Source organism: Triturus cristatus, chromosome 7 (genome assembly GCF_964204655.1).
Source record: "Triturus cristatus chromosome 7, aTriCri1.1, whole genome shotgun sequence".
In the NCBI taxonomy this organism is placed as follows: domain Eukaryota; kingdom Metazoa; phylum Chordata; class Amphibia; order Caudata; family Salamandridae; genus Triturus; species Triturus cristatus.
This window is the reverse complement of record NC_140590.1, coordinates 255,064,945-255,077,995: the sequence shown is the minus strand read 5'-3', so window position 1 is coordinate 255,077,995 and position 13,051 is coordinate 255,064,945. Positions and strand designations below refer to the sequence as shown.

At 47.1% G+C, this 13,051-nt stretch overlaps 1 protein-coding gene across 1 annotated transcript in view; it reads left to right on the top strand.

Annotated features, from left to right (window-relative positions):
• The window catches only part of SHANK1 (SH3 and multiple ankyrin repeat domains 1), a 1,748,119-nt gene that overhangs the window by 699,444 nt on the left and 1,035,624 nt on the right, over positions 1–13,051 (top strand). The window contains exon 13 of the mRNA XM_085616131.1: positions 808–921. Within this exon, the coding sequence (XP_085472257.1) occupies positions 808–921 (114 nt within the window). The remainder of the gene's footprint in view (positions 1–807; positions 922–13,051) is intronic.

The following is a 13,051-nucleotide window of genomic DNA, read 5'->3' as shown; positions in this document are numbered from 1 at the left end:
CCCTCCGGTAACGCTGATCGGCCTGCATCTCCCCAAAGTTAGTGGTTCACCTTGATTCTCCTTGTGTGGGACAGATTGATGTTCTCTCCGGTAACACTGATCGGCCTGCATCTCCCCAAAGTTAGTGGTTTACCTTGATTCTTCTTGTGTGGGACAGATTGATGTTCCCTCCAGTAACGCTGATCTGCCTGCATCTCCCCAAAGTTAGTGGTTCACCTTGATTCTTCTTGTGTGGGACAGATTGATGTTCCTTCCAGTAACGCTGATCGGCCTGCATCTCCCCAAAGTTAGTGGTTCACCTTGATTCTTCTTGTGTGGGACAGATTGATGTTCCCTTCGGTAACGCTGATCGGCCTGCATCTCCCCAAAGCTAGTGGTTTACCTTGATTCTTCTTTTGTGGGACAGATTGATGTTCCCTCCAGTATTGCTGCTCGGCCTGCATCTCTCCAAAGTTAGTGGTTCACCTTGATTCTTTTTGTGTGGGATAGACAAATGTTTCTTGCAGTAACTCTGATCGGCCTTCATCTCCCCAAAGTCAGTGGTTCATCCTTATTGATGTGTGTCACTGGAAGCGATGCACAACTGTCCTCTCCAGCGACATTGAGCGTACTGCATCTCCCAAAAGTCAAGATACAGAGCTATCATCTCCCATAACCTTGATCATACTCATCTCCACCAAAGTCAATGGTTTGTTATAATTATTCTTGTGTCTCACTGGAAAGGAGGGGGCAAAGTCAGCAATTCAGCTTGATTCTTCTTGTGTCATGTTGACTGTTATGTAAACTGTTGTGTTTTTGTAATTGCAGTTCTCAGTGTTGGAGAAGGGGGATTCTGGGAAGGCAATTTGAAAGGCCGAACGGGTTGGTTCCCTTCAGACTACGTGGAGGAGATAGCTGTTAAGCCCCAAGAAGGAAAACAAGGTAATTTTACAATTAAGTACATGGTTTCTTAAAGAAAAAACTTTGCTGCGGTCTGGAAAAATTTCAGTTTATACTGATTATTCACTGTATTTGCTGAGCTTTTGACTGCTGTTTTTCTGTTGCTTTCTGGAACTTGGCTATTTGCATGATTTCGTACTTGCTGATGGGTGGGGAGGGTGTGGAAGAAAGACTGTATTTAAATTATTATTATGGCAGTTTGTAAAGCGCATGGTTACGCACCCCGGCGTGTCCCCGCGCTGAGAAGAAAAGAGAGGCGGCTAGAGCAAGGAGCTCACATCAGTGCAGAGCGGAAGAGGTGAGTTTTTAGTGTTTTACGGAATTTGGTCTCTGAGGGTTCGAGGCGCAGCTCCATCGGGAGCAAGTTCCAATTCTTGGCCGCAAGAAATCTGAAAGATCCCCCCCCCCCATTCGAGCTTTACGAATTTTGGGGACAGCTACTAGTCCAGTGCCCGAAGATCTGAGCATCCGCTCCGGTCTATAAGGGGTAATGAGATTGTGAAGGGGTGAAGGCGCCCTGCTCATTATGATGCGATGACACATGCAGAGTGCCTTGAAGATAATCCTCTCCCTGACCGGCAGCCAGTGAAGGGACTTCAAGGCAGCTTTAGAGGGCGATCTTCTAGGAAGCCTCAGTACCAACCGGGCTGTAGCATTTTGAAGTACCTGGAGACGATTAAGGCTTTTTGCTGTAACGCCCAGATACAGAAGATTAGAATAATCGAGTCTGGATGTGACCAAGGCATGAACAAGGGTCTGCCTGGCACTAACTGGAAGTAGGTCAAGAATCTTCCTTAAGCTCTTAAGCATGCCAAAGCATATTCCAACCACCCGATTAATCTGGGCAGTGAATGAAAGGTCGATATCAAACAACACTCCCAGATTTTTTGCCTGCTGACAAGGCACTGGAGTGGATCCCAGGCATGTTGGCCACCAAGCCGATGACCACACATTCGGTGCACCTCCCACCACGAGCACTTCAGTTTTGGACCCATTCAGCTTCAGGCAGTTATTAGACATCCAGGATGCAAGCTCCTGCATGCAGGCACTGAAGCTGGATGCCGCAACATCAGGTGCTCGTGACAGCGAGATGACCCGCTGTGTATCATCGGCGTATGACACTAGTTGAAGATCGTGACTTTCCACAATAGTGGCAACAGGGGAGACATAAAGGTTGAACAGGGTGGGGCTCAGGGCAGAGCCCTGAGGAACCCCTTGATCCAGAGTGACCATACGAGAGTAATGTTCTCCTTGTCTAACCTGAAAACCCCTGTCAGTGAGGAAGGATTGGATCCACCTGAGCGCTGAGCCCGTGACTCCTCCTTTGTTAAGACACTGTAGCAAGGTGAAATGTGCTACAGTGTCGAAGGCTGCACTAAGGTCCAGTAGAATAAGGGCCATAGTGTGCCCCTCATCGACCCCTTTCCTAATGGTCTCAGTGGCCAAGAGTAGTGCAGACTCCGTAGAATGGCGGGCACGAAAGCCAAACTGAGTAGTGTAAAGCAGGTTGGCTTTCTCCACAAAGGCCATAAGTTGAAGGTTAGCCACCTTTTCTGCCACTTTAGCCATGTAGGGGAGGAGTGAGATGGGTCGGAGATTGTCCATCCTATCCCAGCTGAGGTTAGGTTTTTTTTGGAGCGGGAGTACTACAGCCTGTTTCCAGCTTTGAGGTACGATACCGGAACTGAAGGAGAGATCCAGAACATCCCTAATATAAGGTTCAAGGATCTCAATACTCTCTGCCAGAAGCTTGGGGGATGCAGGGTCTCGTGGGGATCCTGACTTGATCGAACGGCAGATCCGCTGGAGCTCGTCCGAAGAAGGAACAAGGAAATTAGTCAGGCTGTTCGTACCCACATCGACTAATAGGCTCTCGTTAAATGCTGTTCCCTTTTCCTTCCCTCCCGAGAAAGTGGAATAGATGGTAGCTACTTTATCAGAAAAGAAGGCAGCGATGCGGTTGCAGGATTCTTCTGAGACCAGGGACGGGTCAACCGAAGATCCACAAAGGGCAATTTCCTTATAGATTTTAAAAAGCTCCTTGGTAGAATTATTAGCTTCTCCTATCCTACCTGAAAAATAAATAGTTTTGGCACGCCTAATCTGGGTATGGTATTCTCTACGTTTATCTATATATCTTTGTTTTGCTTGATCAAGATAGGCCGTTCTCCACTGCCTTTCAAGTTGTTTACACTCTGCTTTCGCTGAGCGTAATTCTTTGCTGTACCAAGGGGCGGATTTCTGTAGCCTACTATACGGATTTTTGTGGCAAAGAGGGGCAGTATCATCTAAAGCCTTGTTAATGCGAGCTTCTAATCTCTCAGATGCAGATGTAGCATCCTCACCTCCTGGTTTGCCGCCTTTAGTAAGAGCAATATCGAACTTAGATTTAGAGAAGGCAGTCCATTTGCGGCTCATATATTTAGAGTTGGTAATCTTATGAATATTGTCAAGAGGGATATTTATTGTAAAAGGCACAAGAAAGTGGTTAGACCAAGAAACAGGAACAGGGGCCTTAATTACAATATCTTCCCAATTGACAAAGATAGGATCCAATAAGTGGCCCTTTTGATGGGTCGGGGCCTTAGATTTGATATCTAATTGGAGGGAATGTAATTGCTGAGAAAAATCTATTGCTCCTTTGTCCAGTAGGTCATCAAAGTGGATGTTAAGATCACCTAGGAGCATAAATTTATCCCTGCGTAGAGCGGCATCGTTATGCCATCAATAAGGCTGTTAGAGAAATGGATAAAAGGACCCGGAGCACGATAAATCAAGAGGCCCTTCAGTGTATTGCCATCGTTGACCTTGATGGAAAAGGCTCCCGTCTCACTATCAGCGATAGCGAGTGGTTCGAGTTGGCAGTATAGTGGCTGTTTGTAAACTATAGCTATTCCACCACCTCTACCCACAGTTCTGTCCAATCGTGCTATAGCGTAGCCAGTAGGGAGAGAGGCGACTATATCCGGTTCAGAGTTGGGGTCGAGCCAAGTCTCGGTAAGAAATAACAGGTCGAGTTTCATATCTGTGAGCAGCTCGTATATATCAAGACTATGCTTCCGCATCGACCTAGTATTGAGTAGTCCGCATATGAGCCTGCTATTCTTAGCCTTATGCGCAGGTTCAATGCGCCAGTTATATAGACACTCTTTACAATTAAAAGTATCTTCCGCCTCAAGACTGTGGAGACAGGCTTTAGGAAGAGATGGACAGAAGGCTCGAAGTTGCTGTGCGCTCCCAACGGATTACTGACCTGTTTTGGTCAGGGGTTGTGGCCCCTGTCCCCGGCCGGCCGCGGACGGGCGCAGACGGGCTTGTATTAGGCGCGCCTTTGGCGCGCCAGCGGCGTGCCCGCTGCGCGCGTCCGCTGCGCGGTCGCGTAGACATCATCCTAAGTAGGGGCCAATGAGGAAGCCTAGAGCGCTAACCTCAAGGCTCCTAAGATGGCGGCTCCGCCTTAACAGCGGCGAAAGTATCAAACTGTGCAAAGAAGGCTCAATAGGATAGAAATGTGCAAAATAGCAATGTGAAGGTCCGTAGCAGCAGGTAAAGTAAAACATTATTTAAAAACAATTCTATATCTCGCTCACTCGCTGCGCGCCCTCACTGTACACCCGGCTCAAGCCTCAGGTGTCTTCTGCGCGGTCGCGAAGGCAGCGTCCTAAGTAGGGGACAATGAGGAAGCCTAGAGCGCTAACCTCAAGGGTCCTAAGATGGCGGCTCCGCCTTAACAGCGGCGAAAGTATCAAACTGTGCAAAGAAGGCTCAATAGGATAGAAATGTGCAAAATAGCAATGTGAAGGTCCATAGCAGCAGGTAAAGTAAAACAGTATTTAAAAACAATTCTATATCTCGCTCACTCGCTGCGCGCCCTCACTGAACACCCGGCTCAAGCCTCAGGTTGCCAAAGACCCTCCGCAGGACAGAAGTGTACAAGTCCAGGAAAGATGCAAGTTCAAGCTGCTCTACCACACCTTCAGAGCTTTCCACAACACTGGTCCAGCTTACCTCAACCGGTGCCTCAATTTACTAACCCACCAAACACCTTTGATCTGTGTCCCAGGCAAGAGCACACCTCCCTCGATCAAGAAGACCAGAAGCGGAGGATGCTCCTTCTCATACCTTGCAGCCAAGAACAGGAACAACCTCTCGAAACACCTCAGAACCTCTGCTTCCCTCATGGGCTTCCAATAGAACCTCAAGACATGGCTCTTCAAGACGAAACAGGCATGACCTCCTCCTCCCCCTTTAGGACTGCCCTACTCAGCACCTAGATATCCTCACTGGTGATTAGACGCACTCTACAAATTCACATAACATAACATTGTTCCCGAGCAACTTAAAAAGCTTGCTATATCACACTGGAGGAATCTCATTTAAAGCTTCGGGTTTTTGGTAAAACTGCTGCAAAGATCTGGTGCAGCTCTCTTGTCTTTCCTCACTCCTGTGGCTTGTTTAATCATTAGCAGGTGAGGTTTATAATGTGAAGTGACAAATTCTAAATGGTGGCAGGTGGTCCTGTGGTCTTGGTGGACTTGTTGGCAACATTTGCTGCTGTTAAATGCTGACAACATGTTTTTTTGTTGTTTCTCTCCCAACTCAGACACAGGCTGAATTCTATCTCTGACACCCTCGAGTATGCTGTATCCTTGCCTCACTTTGAGTAAGCAGTAAAGGTACTTACCTTCTGAGTTCCTGAGGGCTCTTTGTTTTCACCAATGCTGTTGACCCTTTATGTGACAGTTTTAGCCGATCTGGTTAATCTTTTGGCCAACTTTACTTTCAATCAAAGGTCCTTCAACTTTCACTAATGGCATAGGTCATACCAGCCATCATTAATTTATGCTTGTTGAGAAGAGGCAGGGCCGGCTTTAGCGCTGGTGGTGCCTGGTGCGCCAATGTTTGTTAGCGCCCCCAATCAGTTCAGTGGATTCCCTCACCATCACATTTTAACAGTGCCCCTCAAATCTCCATAACAACTCTCTTTCAGATGCATTTAATTCGTCATATAGCGCCACTCATACCAGTGTAGGGTGTCAGAGCACTTTGCATCACACACATTACACAGAGACAATCAATCATACGTGTGTAAATCAGTGTATTTGAAATTTTACATACGCCAGAGGACTGCAAGGTGCAGGAGTGACATGTCATACATACTGGTAGGCAGTATAGTTTAAGAGTACTTGGTCTGGAGAAGCACAAAATCAGAATTGAAAACGGAACACTTTAGTTGGGGGTTCTCTTTGATCATAAGAATCGATGTCTATCCAAATGAACCCTTTTTGCAACATTAATATATGATCTAATCTATACTTTGCTGTGTGCATCCGTTCTTTGATGAAAGTTAATAATTCACTGTTATGTATTAGGATTGTAACTCATAAACTGCATTTAACAAAAGGATGTCTCTTAGAAAAGCAGTAACCATCAGACCTATTTACATTATATGCAGTTTGTGATCTGTATGGCACAGGTTCTTTGCAGCAGGCATATTAACCCTCTGTGCTATTTTATGATCAGTCAAAACCTCAACTAGACAAAACTTCGATCTCTCTCCACTAAGAACATTAATCACCTGAGTTATCTTAACATTTTTAATTGTTGCCTGAAAATTTCTGGAGACAAGGATGCGGCACCAGGTGCTTTAAAAACCAAATTAACTTGCAAACTCGACACCCCTGAAGTCGGCACCTGGTGTGGTGGCACCAGTCGCACCTCCATGAGAAGAGGTGTATTTTATACATTAATGCCCTTTGGTTCATGCAGTCTTAATTATTGTAATTTACTGGCTCTTATTCACCGCATTTATGCTATGAAGTCACTGCAGAGACTGCAGCAGACACTATTCCATTATGCCTGGTGTCTAAGAGGCCAGAGTTTAGGCTTTTCTTTACTTTCAGACCATTGACTGATGTATGTTATAATAAGCAATAAAAGAATATAGAAAAAAAATAAAAACACATACCGAAGCTTGATGCATAGAAAATCAGGACAGGGTACTAAAGAAAATAGAAGAATTCAGAAAATAAGAAACAAAACAGAGGAGTGAATTGGAGTGGGCAAAATAGAAATACAGTGTGAGTTTTTTTTATTCAACACAAATAGGTTGGTCAGGAAGTCTATAAGCACACCCTTTACCATTGGGAAAGGAGTATATTTAGAAGCATGGCCACTGTTACCGTTACCCTGGTAGGTCATATCACGTAATAAGGATCAATTTGAGAATTTTGTATTTAGTCTTGTAATATATAGTAAGGCTTTTGGGTATGTTTTCAGGTTTTCATTTATCTTATTAGAGCTCTCCTGCAGCCAAAACTGAAAGGCCTAGACAGCCTAAGTCTTCTAGTGATCCTTCATTTTACCCCTACTTGTTCTTATCTTCTTGCTATGCCATTCCAAAGTTTGTGGCTAGGCACACCTTGGGGGACATATGACCTCTCTCTTGATTTGGGTTCAATCCCATTTGCCCTGATGCTTGAAGAGAAACAGCCCTAGGGTTTTTCTAAGCCATCGCATGTTTACTCAACCCTCTCCTGTTTTTCTTACTTTACTTTTAGGGACATGACTCTAGTGGAGAAAATTGCCACTGCCCTGGAGACTTCAAAATACTAGTCTGACAAAAAAATACCTAAGTTCAAGTTTATCCTTAAAATGTTTCAATGAAACCTAGCTCTCAGAAGGTTAAACTTATCACAACACAGTACAAGATGTGAATTTAATTTGCTTCTGTTGGACTGACATCTGGTAGTTGTGCCCTTATTCTTTCTTCCCTTGGTCTTATTATTAGGTAGCATGTTGAGTCTTTTTTTAGAGGAGAACCTTCTTTTGTTTTTGGTATCGGTTTGAGGATGTTTTAGTGCAAGTCCAGTTAAAGTTGGAGCCTGATATCTATATCTAGGTTCAACCTGCATCTACCCAATAACAACTTCTAGAATTCAGTATGTTGTGGTCTTCAAAATGTGCACGCACCAGAAATATTGTATCCATCACATGACCCCAGTGCTGCTGATTATTGCCTTGTAGCCGTCAGGTTGGATTCAGAAGTTAGGGTTGCAAAAGAAAGGTAGATTGAGGAAGTTAGCTTTTGGCATTGAGACCTGTTGTCACATCACTATTTTGGCACGGTGTTTTTGTCATTGGTGACATTTCTTCATGTGGCGGTTTAGATCCCAAAGGTGGTCTCACTAAACAAGGGGCCTCCTATTTATCCCGTCCTTTCTAAGGGGTGCTTTCTTGTCAAGATTATCAGTTGCCACCGTTGGAGTCCAGTAGATAGCCATCTGGGCTTTCAAAGGACTATGGGCTGACATGTCAAAATTAAAACCCTTAACATCCAGGCTACTGAGGAATTTAAATACGGCTATCCTGGATGTCATCCCCTGTTTTTACTTGAGATAATTTCATATTTCTTTGAGCCCATGGTATTCTTTCTTTGAACCTTTAGACCTAGCGTCATTGGGTTTATCGGCCAAGTAGATATGGTCGTTTACCACTGCCAGGAGATTAGATGAGCTATGGGTGCTGCTTATTTGAGATCTGTTGATAAGGATACTTTCGGAAAGGAGGATTCTATGGCCAGACTTTGCCTGCCTAATATAGCTCCTTCCTCATTTTATTTGAGACAGGATGTTGTCCTATTAGTTTTTTTCTCCTGATCTTTTATTTCAAAAAGGGGCTCCCTTGTCCACTTCAGATATTAAGAAGACTATGTCATTGTATCTAGAATGGACCCGAGCATGTGATTCACTCTTTGTCACATTTGGCAAACTAAAAATATTACCTGATGAAAAAGGCTAAGAGAGTTGTTGGCCCTAATTCAGCAGTTTTTGACTTTTATGTTTTGCAGTGTGTGAAACATTGAACAGTCTGACATAAATGTCAGATGATACATAGGCATGATGAAGTAGCCCTGGTGCTGCTTTCTTTGGAAGTATGTAGACACGTCATAGTGCATCTTTAGTATATATAGTCTTTGACAAGGAAAGTAGATGAGGTGGTAATTGATTATTTACTGGTAATCTCAATTACTGTCAGGCTGAGAGTTCCTCATCTCAGTCGATCCCTCTTCACCAAGGTGTCTTATACATCATTTTTCTATTGTATGGATACATTTATTGAACAAGCTTTAGGAACAGGTGTAGGAGGCTCCATATGCAAGATGATGGGGAGGTAAAAGAAATACATCTGCCACGAGGAAGTCTTAATAATGAAGATAATGTCAGACAACATTAAATGGAGCCAGGATTGCCAAGCCAATAGCCAATTGTTGGTAGACTTTGGTTATGTTGCTCCATATTATCCCATTATGAAAGAAACTCGTAGGGTACGATAGTATGTAAGCTAGGAACGGGCCTCTTTGCTGAACAGATTGCATCATCAGAGTTAGGCTGTCATAGGAGAGTATCATGGAAAAGAATCAGAAGATGAACATTTGTGTTGTAAGTGTGGAAGTAAAAAAGAATAAAACACAAAATATTGCTTAGTAGGTGTTTATAACATGGAGCCAGTATTTTCGGTAAATTTTTAAGAAATCCTGTTTTTGTGCACATCTTTACACTGCGAACTAAAAAAGCTGCAAACCAGCATGTTTCCATGACAGCAAAGTGAAACAAACTGTGATATATTTATTTATTTTTTGTTTATTTTGGAATATTTATTTTGACCTGGAGATAGTAATAAAACCCTTCCACGACCTCAAGCTGAGAATGTTTTCATTATCCGTGTGCTCAATGGGGAAAAATTCTGTTGAGAAGCCTTTCATACTTAACCAGAAAGAGCGTGAAACCAGCTGTATCTGAAAGAGACCGTAGTTATAGATTCCTTACCTTAGAATTACTCGCAGGCGTCAGACTGGATTCGGAGAATTATTTTTCGTAGCAGTACCCCTGCGCGTCGGTAGGTGGCGTCGGGCGACTCCACGTTTGGCGTTGTGGATGCCGGGATGACGTCACGGTGTCTACATAGACACCGCTTCTGTGCGTTGAAGTCAGTTCTTTCTTTTTCCGCGCCAGCCAGCGGAGATCCGGAGAGAGCGTACCCCTCAGTCATTTTTTGACTAAACTTTTTCGACTTTTGTCAACATCTTTTTTGAGTCTTTGACTCCTGGTGCAAGAGGGATGTACCATCGTCGGACCGACTTCAAGCCTTGTAACTCCTGTGACAAGCTGATATCAGTCACCGATTCGCACCTCATGTGCCTCTAGTGTCTGGAGTGCGACCACGACTCAATATCGTTCTCCGACTGCCGGGCCATGAACCCTAGGTCTTTGCGGGAGCGGTCCCGAAAGCTTTTGGATGCTCTGCAGTCTGATCTCAGTCTTTTTCGAGGTCCCGGTCGAGAGGAAGGTTGCGGGACTGGTCATGGTCCTTGAAGTCTACGCACCTCTCAGGTAAGTCGAAGCACAAGAAGAAGGTGAAAAAGCATCGCCGCTCTTTGCCTTCTCCCCGTCCGTTGGCCGATCCGACGCAGGACCTGAAGCGTCGCCGCTCTACAGCTCCATCTTCGGAGCCCACTGGGATGGCTTCACTCTTCCCTCCCTTTCCCGGAGCCAGAGCGTCCCCTGCCCAGCTTCGTGCATTCTACGAAGCACTGCACAGCATCTCTGGGCAGCACAACTCCGCAGGCGCGCCTTCGGGCCCCACAGACTCAGCTGGGGAGCCTGGGCCTTCGATGTCGGCTGCTCCGGCATAGGAGGGCCCCCGAGGATCCAGGCCTGGATCTGGATCGGTGCCGGTCAACCTCAAAGTATCTCCCCTGGTGGCGATTCCAGCAACAACGCCCCCAATGCCGGTTGTGCCCCTAACCAACGTCGACCCCAGCCTCACTCCCGACTTGGACCCGGTGCCGGACCGACATCGCTCGATGTTTTTTCCGTCGACAGAGGGTACTTTTGTACTGGCGTCCTTTCCTGCCCTGAGTTGCAGCCAGAGGAGGGGAGGAGTACTTGGAGGGGTCTGTTGACTCTCTAGCAGACCAACTTGAGGAGCCGAACTGGCGAGAGGAGTTGGGTGATGCCAGTGGTCTGGATACCTCCCCAGATATTGGTATGCTTTCTCCCGCTAACATGGTTACGGAGGAGGGTGCTTCCTACTCTGTGATGTTGCGTAGGACAGCTGAGGCCTTGGGCCTCGAGCTTCTTACGGTGGCTCCTGACTGAGGTCCTTCAGCCGGCAGCAGCCTCTTCTGGACCCCTGCTCCCTTTTAATGAGGCTCTCACTGACATCCTTCTGGGCACTTGGTCGAAGCCCAGCACAGGGGCTACTGTGGACAGGATGATTGCCCGACGTCACCGCCCAGCCCCGGGTGACCCAATTTTCCTCTCCCAACACCCTACCCTGAGAGCTTGGTGGTCCCAGCCTCATCCTCAAAAGGTGCATTCCCTACTGCTCCCCCAGATAGGGATTCCAAGAAGCTGGACCATCCTGGGAAGAAGATGTTTTCTTCCGCCAGCTTAGGACTGCGATAGGTGAACACCGTAAGTCTCTTGGGCCCTTACACACTGGTGTGGGATACGGTCATGCAAGTGCTGCCACAGTGCCTGGAGGTGGCCTGGGCCGTGCTCACCCCACTGTTGCTGAGGGCCGAGATGCAGCAAAATTCACCATCCGGTGTGGGCTGGATAACGCCGACTTGCTGGGTAGGACAGTTTCCACGTCGGTAGCCCTGAGGCGCTACGCCTGGCTGAGAATGTCTGGCTTCTCTTGGGATGTCCAATCAACACTTTTGGACATCCCCTTTGATGGCCGTCGCCTGTTTGGTGACAAGACGGACAACGCGCTTGAGCGCTTCAAGGACTCTAGGGCCACGGCCAGATCCTTGGGCCTTGTAGTAACTTCTCGCCCCATGCTGTCTGCCTTTCGCCCCTTTCGTGGCTACGGAAGGGGTGCACCACACGTTCCACCCAGAGCCACAGGGCCATGCAAGCTACCCAGTCTATGCGTGGCCGGGGACGTGGGACCCAGCGTCGCGGGTCTGGGGGCCAGCGGGCGGGCCAGTCCACCAATACCCCCCTGCAGCAGGCTCCAAATTTTCCTAGTCCGACTTTTCAGGGTCACCAGTTGCCAGTGGGCGGCAGGATGTGCCTACACCTCCCTCACTGGCACAACATCACGTCGGACAGGTGGGTTTTGCAGATAGTCCGAAGGGGCTACTCCCTCCCTCCATGCCACTGACACTCCATCCCATGTCGGAGGATCGCTTGGACCTTCTCCGCCAGGAAGTTACAGCTCTCTTAGCCAAAGGAGCTATCGAACGTGTCCCTGTGCCAGAAGTAGGTCATGGTTGCTACTCTCACTACTTCCTGGTACCCAAGAAGGACAAAGGCCTGTTTCCTATCTTAGACCTCAGTGTCGTCAACCGCTTCCTTCGGAAGGAGAAGTTCAAAATGCCCTGTCTGTCCTCGACCCTGGAGACTGGATGATTGAGTTGAACTTGCAGGATGCTTTGTTTCACATCTCCGTCTTGCCTGCCTACGGGCGTTACCTACGGTTCACGGTAGGCCACGAGCATTTTCAGTTTACCATGCTCCCCTTTGGCCTTACCAGCGCCCCTCAGGTCTGCACAAAAGTGATGGTAGTGTTCACAGCTCATCTGCGCAGATCAGGGGTTTCAGTCTTTCCCTATCTCGACGACTGGCTATTGAAGGCTGTCGTCTCCCACCTCCAGGCCTCCTTCTGCATTCGCTGGGGTTCACTATCAACATGCTGAAGTCGCACCTGATCCCTTTCAGAAGCTCCTTTTAATCAGAGCGGTTCTGGATACAGCACAGTTTTAGGCTTATCCTCCCGAGCAGCGAGTCCGGGATATTCGGCCTATGATACTGAAGTTTCAGCCACTATCCCGGATTTTGGTGAGAATGACAGGCTGCTGGGCCTCATGGCCTCCATCATCCTGCTGGTAGATCATGCCAGATGGCATATGCAGGCTCTGCAGTGGGTCCTGAAGTTCCAGTGGGCGCAACATTAGGGCAATCTTTCCGATGTCGTCCAGATCTCGGAGGGTACTGCGAGTCAGTTGCAGTGGTGGCTAAAGAACCAAGACTGGGTCAGCGGCAGATCCCTCTCCCTTCCCCAACCAGAGTTCACAGTGGTGATGGATGCGTCACTGCTG